This window comes from Hemitrygon akajei, chromosome 4 (assembly GCF_048418815.1).
Source record: "Hemitrygon akajei chromosome 4, sHemAka1.3, whole genome shotgun sequence".
Taxonomy (NCBI): Eukaryota; Metazoa; Chordata; class Chondrichthyes; order Myliobatiformes; family Dasyatidae; genus Hemitrygon; species Hemitrygon akajei.
The window spans coordinates 155,660,267-155,678,630 of record NC_133127.1 but is presented as its reverse complement, the minus strand read 5'-3'; the positions used below and the strand labels follow the sequence as shown (position 1 = coordinate 155,678,630).

Here is an 18,364-nt window from a genome sequence, read left to right as displayed (position 1 = left end):
TTCACACCATTCTCTGTAAACTCTAGAGACTGTTATGCATAAATATCTCTGGAGATCAGCAGTTTCCGAGATACTCAAACTGCCCTGTCTGGCACCAACAATCACTCCACAGTTAAAGTCACTTAGATCACATTCCTTCCCCATTCTGATGTTTGATCTCAACAATAATGAACTTAACCATGTCTACATGCTTTTATGACCTGCTGACTATGTAGATATTTACATTAACAAACTGGTGTACAGGTTAATGCACCTAACAAAGCAGCCACTTTGTGTGGCCCTTGGGATTCTTTTCCACCTTGTCTGCCAAACCAACCTCTTGTCCTTTTTGTCCTCCTGAGTTCTCTCTCAAATGTTCTCTTTCATTTCTTATATTCTTCAAGCAATCCTAACTGCCTATACCTGATATGCACTTCTTTTTCTTTATTAGGGCCTCAATACATCACCACCCAAACACTTATGACAACAGGAGAATAGGATATCTCCTCCAAGCTCCCCTCCAAGTCACACACCATACTAAATTGGACATACAGTATATCACAATTCAATTCTCAAAAGCAGGGACAAATTCCTGAAATTTTTAATACACGGACTACAACAGCTCAAAATGCCAGTAGCTTCTCAAGGAAAATTTAGCATTGCAATAGAAGAAATGAAATAGCCCCTAAGCTCTTCAGTCCTGCAGAATCTTAGTGTCTAATGCTGGCTCCAGAAAAGCATTGATGTTACTCAGTCAAACAACCAGACTGTTCATGCTGGAATTAATTCTTTGTGTGTGTGTGTCAGAGACAGAGACCAGTTTTCTGTGCTCGGTGTCAGATGTGGGATGTCCTTGAGTCTCCCAGCCTCCCGGATGGCCATATCTGCACCCGGTGTGTCAAGCTGCAGCTCCTGAGGGACCGAGTTAGGGAACTGGAGATGAGGATCGATGACCTTCGTCTGGTCAGGGAGAGCGAGGAGGTGATAGAAAGGTGTTACAGGCAGGTGGTCACACCAGGACCATGGGAGACAGACAAGTGGATCATGGTCAGGAAAAGGAAGGGAAAGAGTCAGGTACTAGAGAGTAACCCTGTGGCTGTACCCCTTGACAATAAATACTCCTGTTTGAGTACTGTTAGGGGGGACAGCCTACCTGGGGCAAGCGACAGTGGCCGTGCTTCTGGCACAGAGTCCGGCCCTGTAGCTCAGAAGGGTAGGGAAAGGAAAAGGATGGCAGTAGTGATAAGGGACTTGATAGTTAGGGAGTCAGACAGGCGATTCTGTGGACGCAGGAAAAAATCTCGGATGGTAGTTTGCCTCCTAGGTGCCAAAGTCCAGGATATTTTGGATCGTGTCCAAGATATCCCACGGTAGGAGGGAGAACAGCCAGAGGTCATGGTACATATTGGTACCAATGACATAGTTAAGAAAAGGGAAGAGGTCCTGAAAAAAGACTACAGGGAGTTAGGAAGGAAGTGGAGAAGCAGGACCGCAAAGGTAGTAACCTTGGGATTACTGCCTGTGCCACGCGACAGTGAGAATAGGAATAGAATGAGGTGGAGGATAGATGTGTGGCTGAGGGATTGGAGCAGCGGGCAGGGATTCAGATTTCTGGATCATTGGAACCTCTTTTGGGGCAGGTGTGACCTGTACAAAAAGGACGGGTTGCACTTGAATAGGAACTATCAAGTGTGACAGTGGGAAAGTGTGTATGGAACCGGAGGAAACAGCAGAGGTACTTAATGAATACTTTACTTCAGTATTCACTATGGAAAGGGATCTTGGTGATTGTAGTGATGACTTTCAGCAGACTGAAAAGCTTGAGCATGTAGATTTTAAGAAAGAGGATGTGCTGGAGCTTTTGGAAAGCATCAAGTTGGATAAGTCACCGGGACTAGATGAGATGTACCCCAGGCTACTGTGGGAGGCGAGGAAGGAGATTGCTAAGCCTCTGGTGATGACCTTTGCATCATCAATGGGGACAGGAGAGGTTCCGGAGGATTGGAGGGTTGAAGATGTTGTTCCCTTATTCAAGACAGGGAGTAGAGATAGTCCAGGAAACTATAGACCAGTGAGTCTTACCTTGGTGGTTGGTAAGTTGATGGAGAAGATCCTGAGAGGCAGGATTTATGAACATTTGGAGAGGTATAATATGATTAGGATAGTCAGCTTGGCTTTGTCAAGGGCAGGTCATGCCGTATGAGCCTGATTGAATTTTTTGAGGATGTGACTAAACTCATTGATGAAGGAAGAGCAGTAGATGTAGTGTATATGGATTTCAGCAAAGCATTTGATAAGGTACCCCATGCTAGGCTTATTGAGAAAGTAAGGAGGCATGGGATCCAGGGGGACATTGCTTTGTGGATCCAGAACTGGCTTGCCCACAGAAGGCAAAGAGTGGATATAGATGGGTTGTATTCTGCATGGAGGTCGGTCACCAGTGGAGTGCCTCAGGGATCTGTTCTGGGACCCTTACTCTTCGTGATTTTTATAAATGACCTGGATGAGGAAGTGGAGGGATGGGTTAGAAGTTTGCTGATGACACAAAGGTTGGAAATGTTGTGGATAGAGTGGAGGTTACAGCAGGACATTGATAGCCATTGACTGGGCTGAGAAATGGCAGATGGAGTTCAACCCAGATAAGTGTGAGGTAGTTCACTTTGGTAGTTCAAATATGATGGCAGATTATAGTATTAATGGTAAGACTCTTGGCAGTGTGGAGGATCAGAGGGATCTTGGGGTCCGAGTCCATAGAATGTTCAAAGCAGCTGAGCAGGTTGACTCTGTGGTTAAGAAGGCGTACAGTGTATTGGCTTCATCAATCGTGGAATTGAATTTAGGAGCCGACAGGTAATGTTTCAGCTATATAAGACCCTGGTCAGACCGCACTAGGAGTACAGTACTCAGTTCTGGTCGCCTCCCTACAGGAAGGATGTGGGAGCCATAGAAAGGGTGCAGAGGATATTTACAAGGATGTTGCCTGGATTGGGGAGCATGCCTTATGAGAACAGGTTGAGTGAACTCAGCCTTTTCTCCTTGGAGCGACAGAGGATGAGAGGTGACCTGACAGAGGTGTATAAGATGATGAGAGGCATTGATCGTGTGGGTAGTCAGAGGCTTTTTCCCATGGCTGAAATGATTGCCACAAGAGGACACAGGTTTAAGGTGCTGGGGAGTAGGTACAGAGGAGTTGTCAGGGGTAAGTGTTTTTTTTAATTAAACGCAGAGTATGCTGAGTGCGTGGAATGGGCTGCCAGCAACGTGGTGGAGATGGATACGATAGGGTCTTTTAAGAGACTTTTGGATAGGTACGTGGAGCTTAGAAAAATAGAGGGCTATAGGTAAGCTTAGTAATTTCTAAGGTAGGGACATGTTTGGCACAACTTTGTGGGCCAAAGGGCCTGTATTGTCATGTAGGTTTTCTATGTTCTATGTTTTCGATGTGTTTTTGCAAAAAGTACTATCTGCAAATTGAATATTCTAAGACCTTTGAATACTAACTTCAAACAATTCCAGCAGAAAATCTAGCATCCTAATTTTATAAACAGAGCCATACATTCTGACTCTGAAATTAACATAATAAATAAAAATCTCTTGTTCGCAACCACTGCATATCCTAGGTCATATGTACACCATATAGGAAGGAGATTGAAAATCTGGCTAAGTGGTGCCACAATAACCACCTCTCACTCAATGTCAGCAAAACCAAAGTGCTGATTACTGACTTCAGGAGGAAGAAATCAAAATGTCCATGAGCCTTAGGAGTTTGCAGATATTTGGTAAGACATGTAAAACTTTGACAAACTTCTATAGATGTGTAGTGGAGAGTGTACTGACTGGCTGCATCATAGCCTGATATGGAAATACCAATCCCTATGAATAGAAAATCCTACAAAAGGCAGTGGATTTGGCCCAGTACATCATGGCTAAAGCCCTCACCACCATTGAGCACACCTACATGAAACATTGTAGGAAAGCAGCATCCATCATCAGGGATCCCCACCACCCAGGTCATGCTCTCTTCTTGCTGCCATCAAGTAGAATGCACAAGAGCCTCAGGACTCGCACTGCCAGGTTCAAGAACAGTTACTACCCCTCAACCATCAGGCTCTTGAACAAAAGGGGATAATTTCACTCAACTTCACTTGCCCCATCACTGAACTGTTCCACCACATACTGAGTCCAGCACAAACTATTAACCCATCATTGAAATATTCACACAACCAATAATCTCACTTTCAAGTACTCTTTACCTCATTATCTCATGGTTGCATTATTTATTGCTCTTTACTGTATTTATATTTGCATTTGCAGTTTGATGTCTTCTGCACTATGGCTGATCTTTCATCGATCCTGTAATAGTTACATCTTATAGATTTGCTGAGTATGTCCACAAGAAAATAAATCTCAGGGTTCTATATGATGACATATAAATAAAATTCATTTTGAACTTGAACTTTGAGATGAGTGGTGGAAAGTATATTGGCATATACTTTCATAGCTCTTGAAAGGAAAATCCTACAAAAAGTGGATACAGCCCATTTCATCATGGTTAAAAATCCTCCCCACAATTGAGGATATCTACATGGAGCACTGTCACAAGAAGGCAGTATCCATCACGGACCCACACCACCTAGGCCATGCTCTCGTCTCGCCGTTGCCTTAAGGAAGTAGGTACATGAGCCTCAGGATCCACACCACCAAGTTCAGAAATAGTCATTACCCCGCAACCATCAGGCTCTTGAACCAGAGGGGATAATTCCTCTCAACTTCACTTGCCCCATCACTGAACTGTTCCACCACATACTGAGCCCAGCACAAACTATTGGCTCATTTTCAAGAACATTTGAGAACATTTATCTCATGATCTCGATATTTATTGCTTATTTTTTATTATTATTACTATTTTTTAAATTTTGCATTTGCAGAGTTTGTTATCTTTTGCATCTTGGTTGTTTGTCCATCCTGTTGGGTGTAGTCTTTCATTAATTCTACTGTCTTTCTTGGATTTCCATTGTATGCCCGCAAGAAAACAAATCTCAGGGTTGTATATGGTGTCATACAAGTACTTTGATAATAAATTTACTTCGAACTTTGTTTAACTAAGTTCTACATTCAATTAAATAATGAAATAAAGGCTTGATATTTCATTAATTGTAGCATTTATATGTCTTTACTTCAGTTGTCAGCATATATAAAAACAAATTTCACTTCACTATAGGCATCTAAGTGCATTGGCTGAAAATGAGAGACAATAAAATAAATTATTTTCTTGTATCAACCTCTATTCCACGCTACCTAACTATATGATTTATATAAATCATAGGTCAGGATTCCCATTTTATGAAAATTTGCATTCTTATAGCGTACTTGAAGTAGAAACATTTCCAGTATTGCCTCCTAAATTGCTCCTAAATGGATGATGAGCTAAGGAGGAGGCATTAGAAAGCAAATTAAACTTTGGTCAGAAGTGAGAAATAGAAAAGTACTTAAGAAGAAAATTTCTGACTGCTGGGAAGAATGAATTAGAATTGTTCAAGGAAGAAAAGCCAGTGAAGGTTAACATAACCTGGGGTGCTGTGAGAGCATGTCTTAGGATAACAAGATCTGTATATGTTTTGGGATACGTTTTGCAAAGTAGAAGGTATAAAAGGTAGGAAATCGACCAGTATAGTTAAGCTGAGGAACAAGGGTGTCAGCATCCAATACTTCACAGAGGGGTTATCAGTCAAAATTCTGACAGTGAACCACAAAGAGAAATCAAGTCAACATTTCCTGGTTCAGGAAAAATTGGACAAAGCAAATAGTCAATCTTTACATATGGGTTGCCAGGCAGTTAGGTAAAGAACTGCTTCAACATTTTAGTTTCACTCGTACACACCTCATCTCCTTGTGGGAACTTGATATCTGATCCAGTGCCATTCGATAAAATTTTATTGCCTTAGGATAATTCCTTTGTTTGAAGTAAATATTTGCCATATTTACCTTCAGCCGACCTATCAGAAAATTTTATAAATTAGAAGAGATAATAAAATTCCACTGGCACATACTAAAATACTTAATCTTTTGAATTTTTATAAAAGGAGAAGTCAATTTCATTATTACAGTTTTACTAAGAAGGGCAGCTCTTTTGAATTAATGCTTTCATCAATATCCTTTAAATATTGTATATAAATTAATATTACACCTGTCATATCCTAGGAAGTGCTTTATGTTTCATACTCTTCATTTGAATTCTTTTCTGTATTTTTTTAAGAAGTTTAATTTTAAGGTGACATATTCTTGGTTTTGATTCACTCATTAGACAAAATCTGCATTTGATTACTCAGATAGATAAAGATGACAACAGACTACAGAAGAGGTAAAAGTGCTCCTTAATTAAAAGGTACATCTCTATATGATGACAATGATAGATGCCTCAGGGATAATTATTTTTCCTGCTGACATTTTAAATCATTGGCTGGTGTATAATCCAGTTTAGCCCAAGCCTGCAGTACATTTCAGTAGGAAATGTTGGTCTTAGAATTTCCCCAAACATTGTCAGAATCTACTCCTTCAAACCCACTAAATAACTCGCTCCAATAGAAGTCACCTCTCTCTTCTGCAGGACTCCAAAGTATAGTTTGTTTAAAGCCCTGTTTGGTGGGAACAAGATCTCCCTAGTTTTGTATTACATCTCGTTTGTAATAAAGACCAATGTTTTATTGACCGCACTAATGGTTTACTGAACTTCGATGCTAACCCATGCACTTTTTATCTGAGGTGACCAGACACCAGCGTTCATTGGTTTCACATAACTGAAATACATTTCAGTTTTCAATTCCTACCAGAGTGATAACTTCACATTTCCACATTACACTTCATACAGTCATACAACAGAGAAACAGCTTGCTCAGCTCAACTTGTCTTTGCTAACCAGGGTACACATTTAAAGTAGTTCTTTTTGCCCGTGCTCGTCCAAATCCCTCTAAACGTTTCTTATCTATGTACCTGTCAAACTACTTTTCAAAGGCTGTTAATGTGCTGAGTCAATCACTTCCTCTAGCAGCTCATTCCATATACTCACCATCTTCTGGTTGAAAAATTTGCCCCTCAGGTTCCTATTAAATCTCCCATCTCTCAACTTAAGCCTATACTTTCTGGCTCTTAATTTCCTAACACTGGGAAAAACTGCACATTGTACCTCATAATTTGATGTATCTCCATAAATCCACCTGTCATTCTCCTATGTTCCAAGAAAACACTCCCAATCTGCTGATCTTCTTTCATTGACTCAGCCCTCAAGTCCTAGCAGCTTCCTCATAAATCTCCTCTGCAATCCTTCCAGCTTTAATGGCCTCATGCCTATAACAAGGAGCCATATACTTGTAGTCCAATGTCCCCCTATTCTGCAATACTCCCTAGGACCCAACTGTTCACAGTAAAACTCCTACCATTATCATCTTCCAAAAATACAAGACCACAAACTTATTGAATTAAACGCATTTGCCTTTCCTCAACCCACTTAGCCAGCTGATCAAGAACCCACTGTAAATCCTTGTAATGACATTCACTGTCAACAACACCAGTGTTTTCTGTAGACTTACTAACCATGCCTTGTACATTGTCATCCAAATCATTGATATAGTTAACAAATAGTACTACAAGTCACATGCTTTCAGTTGGGAAAAACAAACTTCCACCATCACCTTCTGCATCCTATCATCAAGTCAATTGTCTATCCAATTAGCTAGCTCTCTCTAGATTATATGTGAGCTATTGTTCCATAGCAGCTATCACAATGCACAGTTTCAAAGGCCTAAGTGATGTCCATATCAATGTCTAGCACCCTGCCTTCATCGACCTTTCTTGGTTATTTCTTCAAAATAACTCAATCAAATTTGTGAGACATGATCGCCCATGCATAAAGCAATGCTGACTATCTCTAATCAATCCCTATCTTTCCAAATGCTTACATCTTATCCCTCTGAAACTTTCTTACCATAGATTTTAGATTTGCAGTTTTTTTGAATAAAATGCAACCAATGCATCCACCACTCCTTTGGCCACTTTGTTTAGGAACCTAGGAGGCGGGCTGTCAGGGACAGGGGGCTCGTCATGCTTTATTCACAGTGGTAATTGCCATGGTGATGCAGCTAGACTTGTTGCTTTAACCCTTTATACTGCATTATTGTATTCTTATCATTTATGCTTTGCCTCTTCCTGTTACACACCTCTTCTCATTAACTATATTTCTGTATTGCACTATCACTGAGTGCTTTTATTTTGTAAGTTCTTACCCTAACGTGACACCTGGCTCTTGCTTCTCCTATCAATCCACCTACCAACCCACCAGAAAGCTAGGATGTACAGCAATCAGATTGTTTTGTTTCATATTGAGTTTCTCCAACTGTTATTGTGGTTTCATATCATCACGACAATGACACAGCTTTTAATGTGTACATTTTATACAGACATGCAGTAAATGACATTTTTTTTTTTTAATTATCTTACCTGCATTATTGAACATCTTGTTTTTTACAATCACCTGATAGGTATTTAATGCTTCTGCGTACATGTCATTGGCTGCATACTGGCTGGCTAAATTGAAAAGAACCTATAGAAAATATATCCACAAGCACATATAATGGGAAAACTTAATACCTTGTGAAAATATTATAATTTCAAAAGTACTTTTTTGCATCTTACTTTATTACAACTCCAGTAGTATATTCCTAAACAACCAAATAAATTCATTTAACTCCTTTTGAAGACAGAATTATACAAGCATATAGCATGGAAACAGGACACTGACGCTCAACTCAGCAACACTAACACTAACCATTTAAATATTATATGGAAGGGTCCATAGCCCTCTATGCCTAATCTAAACACTTACTAAATGCTATTAACATCCCAGTTTCAACTCTATTCTAAGATAGTACATTCCAGGTATCTGGGTGAAGTTACCGAGATATCAATATCTTCAGTAATTGAAGATGCTCTTAAATGTTTAATTAAATGCTTGTATTTACAAGAAAACCTTCATTCTGGTAAAAAAAAAGCCATGTGTATTAAAATTAGAGTTAGATTTTAATCTTGAAGTACACCTTAAGAAAATAGTAGTCTTTCAATATCCAACTCACCGAATAAGTAAGATCCAGATTGATGTGATCTGCTGATACTGTTTGCTCTCTCTGTCTCACCAGCATCCTTTCTTTCCTCCCTGCTTCTTTTGCTTTTTCTAAGGCCTGCATAAAAGAATTCAAACATGTAAAAGAACTGAAAATCTAACAGATTTTGTACATGTTTAGATTTATTAGGTACTATAAAAATATGGACTTATCTGAAATTTTTAAAATGAAGAAAAAATATTAAAGGGACAGTCTGATCCAAGTACTCATAATCCACCAGGTAGAGAGACACTGGCAAATACATAAGGATGAAATCCATTGCATCTTAGCGAGGGTGTGACTTATGGAAGAAACCAAAATGGCCTTATAAGGGGTCAAGCAAACCATTAAAAAAAACATAATTAAGTGTAAATTTCAATGTCACAGAGGCAAAAGCACTGAAAGAAATTGTTCAAGAATAGAGACTTCTAGTAAATGGGAAAAATGTTCAAACATACCAATTATTATGCAAAGGAAAGTATTTACTGATCCATCTATTCCATCCCCTCAGTTGTGTTACCTATCCATCTGAAACATTCACTCTCCACCCTCCCCAAATTCAGTTGAGTGTTGAAAAAATTGCATACAATTGAAATCCTTCAACAGGGAGAAGTATTTTTTTTTCAGGCCGAAACAGATTTATTATCACTGTTGTGAAATTTGTTGTTTTGCAACAGCAGTACAGTGCAATATTTATAAACAAGAATATATAAAAATTAGTGCAAAAAGACTGCAAAATAGTGTTTGTGGACCGTTCAGAAATCTGGTGGGGGAAAGGGAAACGTTGAAAATGCACCTTCGAGCTCCTGTACCTTGAAGTGAGTAGATCACATGGCCTGGATAGTGCGTGTCCTTCATGATGGATTTTTTTTTAATACTCGTTTTCAAAATACAATAAAATCAACAAGAACATATAAGCTCAGACGTGTGTGAAAATAAAATGAGCAAAAAAAAGGATATAACATTAGAGGGATGCCTGTTGTACAGAGTGCTCAAAAGTGCTAAACATTAAGTCTCAAATGAGGGCCATGAAAGATTAGCTGGGGGGGGGAAATTGTTCATCTGCCCCTGGCCTTGTCTAAGTAGGCAAGAAATGGATCCCAGGTAGCCGAAAATTTTTAAATTGAATAGGTTCTCAACAACCTGAGTCTCTCCATCTGTATGACTGACAGCCTCACATAAGGATGCTAAACAAGATAGAAGCCGATGGTATTACAGGAAACACACTAACATACTGGATGACTGGCAGAAGGCAAAGTACGGTAATAACGAGAGCCTTTATGGCTGACTGCCAGTAACTAGTGGCTTTCTGCAGGGGGTAAGTGATGGGTCTGCTACTTTTTAATGATCTGGAATCAGAATTGATGGTTTTGTGGCCAAATTTATGGATGATACAAAGATACGTGAAGGGACAAGTAGAGTTGTAGAAGCCAAGAGTGTGTAAGTGGACAGATTAGAGGAATAGGTAAAGAAGTGGCAAGCTGAATACAGCATTGGGAAAGTGTATGATGATGCACTATGGTAGAAAATGCATCACCATACACTTCTAGTTGGGGAGAAAATTCAGAAATCAGAGATGCAAAGTGACTTGGAAGTTACGGTACAGGATTCCCTAAAGGTTAATTTGCAGATGAAATCAGTAGTAAGGAAGGCAAATGTTAGCATTCATTTTGAGAGACTAGAATATAAAAAGCATAGGCTTAGAAGGCTTTGGTCAGACCATATTTCAAGTATTGTGACCAGTTTTGGATCTAAGAAAGGACCTGCTGGCATTGAAAAGGGTCCAGCAGAGGTTTATGATCCATGGACTGAAAGGGTTAGCGTATGAGGAGCACTTTATGGCTCTGGGCCTGTACTCACTGGACTTTATAAGAATGAAGAGTGGGGAATCTCATCAAAACCTACCAAAAGATTTTAAATAGTGGGAGTCTAGGATCAGAGAGCACATCCTCAGAATAGAAGGATGTCCCTTTAAAGCAGAAATAAGGAATTTCTTCAGCCAATGGGTGGTGAATCTGTGGAATTACTGCCACAGATGGGTGTGGTGAGCAAATCATTGCATATAAAAGCTGTGGCAACTTTTTTAGGTATTAGTTTATTAGGTTCCTGCTCATTAATCAGGAAATAATTCATCAACCAATCAACTGGTAGCAACTCAATGCACAAAGGTACACAGGCATGGTCCAGAGGTTCAGTTGTTGTTCAGACCAAACATCAGAATGGGGAAGAAATGTGATCTCAGTGATTTTGACTGTGGAATGATTGTTGGTATCCGATGGAGTGGATTGAGTTTCTCAGAAACTGCTAATCTCCTGGGATTTTTATGCACAATAGTCTAGATATTATAGAGAATAGTACAAAAAAAAATCCAGAGAGTTGATCTGTGGGTGAAAATGCCTCGTTAATGAGAGAGGTCAGGGGAGAATAGGCAGGCTAGTTCAAGCATACAGGAAGATAGCAGAAATTCAAATGAGCAGAAGACCATCTCTGGACACTCAACCTTGAAGTGGATGGGATACAGCAGAAGACCACAAACATACACCCAGTGGCCACTTTATTAGGCAAGGAGGTATCTAATAAAGTGGCCACTGAGTGTATTCAAAATGGAGGTTGGAAGGTCCTTGATTAGTAAGAGTATCAGAGGCTACTAGGAGAAGTTTGGAGAATGATGTTGAGAGGTAAAATAAATCAGCCGTGATCAAATAGTGGACCAGGCTCGATAGACTGAATGGTGTAATTCTGCTCCTATGTCTTGTGGTCTTATACGGGTATACTTAAGAAGGAATAGTGAGGGCAAAATGAGGAAATGGGATAAGCTTTAAAGTAAAGGAGAACCATAAGAGATTCTCCAAGTCTATTACCGTAAGAGAAAAAAAGTACCTTGGGATAGTCCTGATAAAGGGTCTTGACCCGAAACATCAACTATTTACTCTTTTCCATAGATGCTGCCTGGCCTACTGAGTTCCTCCACCATCTTAGTGTGTGTAACTTGGGATAGAACAGGGCCCTCTCAAGAATCTTGATTAGGATAAATTTTGACATTCTACATCCAAATGAACACACGAGATCCTAGTTTGAAATGTTGTGTGAAAGCATACTGTTTCTCATACAATATTTTATACATTGCATTAACCAATTCCATATCCAGAACTCATACAGCAGAATTTGGACCAAGAATCTTTGAAAAAAAGAGTTAAATACCTTTCCAATAAGAAAACAAATCTTTACTGCTAAATCATATCAAATTATGTCTAGAACTATTGCTCTATTTATTACTTAGAACATACCTCACAGCTTGAAATATAGAATTTTGTCCCATCCTGTATTAGGGGAATTGTTCATTTTTTTGTTTTTGTCTCCCCTTATGTTTCAGAGGAATGATTTTTTTTCTGATCAAAAGGTCTAATCAATGTGAAACATGAACTTAATGATCAATTTGTCTTTTTCTCCCAATCAACATTGTTTATGGTGGAAAATTTTAACATGCAAGATTCTTACCAACTGTAGATCACCACGCCCATTAGCAATGCAACTTTCTTCTATCAGTTCATTCACTGTCCTTTCCAAATTCTTAACTTTTTCTTCTAGCCTAGAAAAAGATTATATAAGAAATATAGAATTAAATTTTTAAGATAAGAAATTAATTTCCAACAAATAAATATGTCCTGCTTTTATTACTTTTTTGAGCAAATCATCCAAAACTATATTGATATATTTGACAGTTATAACATGTTTTTAAAACAGGTGTTCAGAAATATCTTCAAGACCATGTCATTAAATAAAAGTAACCCAAGGGAAAGAAATATAAGTGCAATTTTTTATTAATTATACCCATTGCAAAATTGCAAACAAACCAATTGAAAGCAAAAGGATGGGCATCTGGTCAAATGCACTGGCCTAATTTCTAGCAGCAAGTATATGTATATACATATAAACCTATGTTGCATTTATTCTATAATATTAATAAATGGAAATCATTTTCTTTCCTAATATTAGATTCCATTATTGGGAAAGTATATATACACATCTTATTTTTCAGAACACAAAATACAATACAGAATAAATTAAAACAATCAAATAATGCACATTCAACCAGATTAGTCTCTGGTACAGTTATTTTGTTTATAATTATTCTTTACACTTGAGGCATTAGACCTGAGGGAGGCATTAGGTTCTGGAATTGAAAGCTCATGTCTCTAGAATGGGATTCAATAGCAAAAATGCTACTAACCAAAAGAGTGTAAAAAAAGTTTAATCAACTCAGCTTTGTCCTGTTTACTGCCTAGCCACTGAGAATTATACCAATTGTATGCAGAGGAAGTTCTGAAGAGGAAGAAATGCTTTCCAATAAAGAAACATACCCAAATTCCACACAAACAGTAAAAAAGCGGCAGCTATGATATCAGTCTCTAATTAATTTTCTTTTTTTTCCCCCTTATTTCTCAATCTTTTTATTATTATTATTAATATCAGCAAAATCAAATAATACATAGATAATGGGATTACAAACATACACTTTCAAACTAAACATAAGAGAATACATAAGCAATGATTACAATATAAATGAGTATTCCCAAATCATAAACAATACAATATACAAATAAACAAGTCAAACCTAAGTATATCATAATATATATTTATTTAAAAAAATAAAAAAAATTATGCAAAAAAAACTAATCTAATAATCTATTAGCTAATAGAAAAAAACAAAAAAGAAAAAAGAGAAAAAGAAAAAATAAAAAGAAAAAAGGAAAGAAAAAAAAGGGCTGTTTATAATATCTCACAACAATAGAAATTCATCAATGTCGTCAACTCCGATCCTCTCAACATATATACAATCGAAACTGGAAAAACAAATAGGCTTGGAACAGGGTCATTTACATCATATGAAAATATTGAATAATAGGTCTCCATATCTTATCAAATTTAATAGAAGTATCAAATACCACACTTCTAATTTTTTCTAAATTTAAACATAACATAGTTTGAGAAAGCCAATGAAATACGGTAGGAGGATTAATTTCTTTCCAATTCAACAAAATAGATCTTCTAGCCATTAATGTAAGAAATGCAATCATTCGACAAGCGGAAGGGGATAAATGGAGTGAGTCCATCATTGGTAAACCAAAGATTGCAGTAATAGGATGAGGTTGTAAATCAATGTTCAATACCACAGAAATAATATCAAAAATATCTTTCCAATATTTTTTCAAAAGCGGACATGACCAAAACATATGAGTTAAAGACGCTATCTCAGAATGACATCTGTCACAAATAGGATTTATATAGGAATAAAAGCGAGCCAATTTATCCTTGGACATATGAGCCCTAAGCACAACTTTAAACTGTATTAATGAATGTTTAGCACATATAGATGATGTATTAACTAATTGAAGAACTTTATCCCAATTCTCAATAGGGATAATAAGGTTAAGTTCTCTTTCCCAATCATTTTTAATCTTATGAAAGGGCTCTGAACATATCTTCATAATTATATTGTAAAGTTTTGATATTAGCCCTTTCCGAAAAGGATTTACCGGTAGTTCAAACAAATTTTCCAAAATACCTGAAGACACAAAATTTGGAAAGGTAGGAAGAACAGTATTTAAGAAATTCCTAATCTGTAAATATCTAAAAAAATGAAATCTAGGCAAATTATATTTATTAGATAATTGCTCAAAAGACATAAAACAATTACCGGGTATCTAAAAATAAATCGGAAAAACGTAATAATCCTTTAGTCTTCCAAGCTGAATAAGCTTGGTCTATAATAGAAGGATAAAAAAAGCAATTGGATACAATAGGAATATTTAAAACAAACTGAGTCAACCCAAAAAATTTCCAAAATTGAAACCATATACGTAAAGTATGTTTAACTATCGGGTTGTCAATTCATTTCGGCAATTTAGAAAGAGTGAAGGGAAGAGAAGTCCCTAAAATAGAACCCAATGTGAATCCTTGTACAGAATTAATTTCCAAGTTCACCCAATGAGGACTGAAAGATATATCCCAATCCTTTAACCAACATATCAAATATCGGATATTAACTGCCCAATAATAAAATCTAAAATTAGGCAATGCCAATCCACCTTCCTTCTTTGCCTTCTGTAAATATATTTTACCTAACCTAGGGTTTTTATTCTGCCATATATATGAGGAAATTTTTGAATCAACATTAGAAAAAAAGGATTTCGGAATAAAAATTGGTACCGCTTGAAATATATATAAAAACTTGGGTAAAATAACCATCTTAATGGCATTAATCCAACCTATCAAAGATAAAGATAATGGTGACCACTTAGTAAACAAACATTTAATTTGATCAATTAAGGGTAAAAAATTAACCTTAAATAAGTCTTTATAGTTTTTTGTGATTTTAATCCCTAAATAAATAAGAGAGTTATTAACTAATTTAAAAGGTAAATTTCCATAAATTGGAACCTGTCTATTTAAAGGAAACAATTCACTCTTATTAAGATTTAATTTATACCCGGAAAAATCACTAAATTGAACCAACAGTGATAAAACTGCAGGAATGGATTTCTCAGGATCAGAAATAAATAATAATAAATCATCTGCATATAAAGATAACTTATATATATCTATCCCACGCTTAATGCCAAAAATGTTCTGTGATTCTCTGATAGCAATAGCCAAGGGTTCTAAAGCAATATCAAATAATAATGGACTAAGAGGACAACCTTGTCTAGTGCCCCGAAATAAATGAAAAAAGGGAGATCTTAAATTGTTAGTAAGCACCGAGGCTACTGGAGTATGATATATCAGTTTAATCCAGGAAATGAATGTCGGACTAAAATTAAACTTCTCAAGCACATAAAATAAGTATGGCCATTCAACTCTATCAAATGCTTTCTCCGCGTCTAATGAAATAACACATTCTGAAGTGCTATGTGAAGGAGTATAAACAATATTCAATAATCTCCTAACACTAAAAAAAGAATAGCGATTTTTAATAAAACCGGTTTGATCTTCCGAAATAATTTGGGGTAATACTTTCTCCAACCTGGATGCCAGTAACTTGGAAAAGATCTTGGAATCTACATTCAATAAAGATATTGGTCTATAGGATGCACAGTCAGTAGGGTCTTTATCTTTCTTCAGTATTAAAGAAATGGAAGCTCTATAAAAAGATTGTGGCAAATTGCCCAATCTAATTGCTTCTTCAAAAACCCTGCATAACCAAGGAGAAAGAGTAGCGGAAAAACATTTTAAAAATTCTACTGTATACCCATCTGGACCTGGTGCTTTCCCAGAATACATAGAAGAAATAACCCCTTTAATTTCTGCATCCGTAATAGGAGTTTCTAATATTGAAAGATCATCTGATGATAATTTTGGAAAATTCAATTTCCCAAGAAAATCACACATGGTATTACGATCATTAGGGAATTCGGAATGATATAGGGAGGTATAAAAATCTTGAAATGATTTATTTATCTCATCATGGTTAATTGTCAAATCCCCATTTTGCTGACGGATCTTAGTAATTTGATGTTTAACCAAAGCATTCTTCAATTGACTAGCTAACAGTTTACCCGATTTATCACTATGTATATAAAAATCAGATCTGGTTTTCATTAATTGATTTTCAATCGAAGATGTAAGTAATAAACTATGTTCCGTTTGAAGTTCAACCCTTTGTTTGTAAAGCTCCTTGCTAGGAGTAATCGAATATTTCTTGTCAATCTCTTTAATTTTATCAACCAATAAAAGAGTTTCCATCTTGATGCGTTTTCTCAGACCAACAGAATAGGAGATAATCTGTCCACGTATATATGCTTTATAAGTGTCCCAAAGTGTTCCACAAGAAATATCATCCGTGGAATTAGTTGAAAAGAAGAAATCAATCTGTTCCTTCATAAATTTAATAAAATCTGGATCTTGCAATAAGGTAGAGTCAAATCGCCATTGTCTAGCACTAGAAGCTGTATCCGTAAATTTAACAGAAAGTTTTAATGGAGCATGGTCAGAGATGGCTATAATATCATAATTACAACCAATTACCGATGGAATAAAACAAGAGTCAATAAAAATAATCAATTCTCGAGTAAGAATGATAAACATGTGAGAAAAATGAAAACTCTTTGTCCTTAGAATGCCGAAATCTCCAAATATCAAAAATCCCTTTATCAGTCAAAAAGGAGTTAATACAAGTGGCCGACTTATTAGGTAAAGTCTGAGTAGATAAAGATTTGTCTATCAAAGGATTTAAACAACAATTAAAGTCACCACCCATTATTAACTTATATTCATTTAAATTAGGTAAGGAAGTAAATAAGGACTTAAAAAAATCGTGACAATCAACATTTGGAGCATAAACATTAAACATAGCAACCTTTTTGTTGAAAAGTAAGCCAGTAATTAACAAAAATCTACCATTCGGATCCGGAAAGATATCATGTTGGACAAATGCAATAGAGGAGTCAATAAAAATTGAAACTCCCTTTACTTTGGCATTCGAATTCGAATGATACTGTTGACCCCTCCAAAACCTAAAAAAGCGATATTTGTCCTCTTTCCTCACATGAGTTTCTTGTACAAAAATAAAATGAGCATTAAGTCTTTGGAATACTTTGAAAATCTTTTTCCGTTTAATCGGATGGTTTAAACCATTAGTATTCCAAGAGACAAAATTAATATTCTGAGCCATATTTCTGAAATCAACCCTTTGGTATATAAAGGGTTAACCAAATTATGAACTCATGTACCCGGAAGAGGAACAAAAATAAGGTGCGGACCTGGAAGTGACGACATAGCGGACATTTTTGTAGTTCAAAATCAGCCCAAATGAAAAAACTAAAAAAAACTAGAATAAAAACCATAAGATTTAGAAAAAGACCTCCCACCCCCCACCCAAGAAGGAAAAAAAAGACAATCTCAGCCAGAGATAGGCCAAGAAAAAGGAAGAATGAAACTAACTCTACCCCCATATCAGTAGAAGACAACTCCGGATATAAAGGATAGAAAAAAGATCCACCCAAACTCTAAAGAAATAATAATCACTATACTAAAACCAAACTTCTTAATATAATTAATCGTAAAAAAAAACCCAAAAAGAATATAATCACTAATAACTTATAAATCGGGTTAAAAACCCAAACACCAAAACAAATTTAAACTGTGATAAGAGGTGCATTATAGGAAGAAGACGAGAGACAAAAAAATGGCAAAATCAAAAAAAAACCAAAAATATTTTAGAGAAGAAACCGCCA

At 36.6% G+C, this 18,364-nt stretch overlaps 1 protein-coding gene across 3 annotated transcripts in view; it reads right to left on the bottom strand.

The window, feature by feature from the left end:
• Positions 1–18,364, bottom strand: part of ift88 (intraflagellar transport 88 homolog) — an 86,915-nt gene that overhangs the window by 48,651 nt on the left and 19,900 nt on the right. For all 3 annotated transcript variants that reach the window (XM_073043694.1, XM_073043692.1, XM_073043695.1), the window contains 4 exons: positions 12,630–12,720; positions 9,105–9,209; positions 8,473–8,575; positions 5,861–5,975 (listed from right to left, as the gene is read on the bottom strand). In XM_073043694.1, coding sequence (XP_072899795.1) covers positions 5,861–5,975; positions 8,473–8,575; positions 9,105–9,209; positions 12,630–12,720 — 414 coding nt within the window. The remainder of the gene's footprint in view (positions 1–5,860; positions 5,976–8,472; positions 8,576–9,104; positions 9,210–12,629; positions 12,721–18,364) is intronic.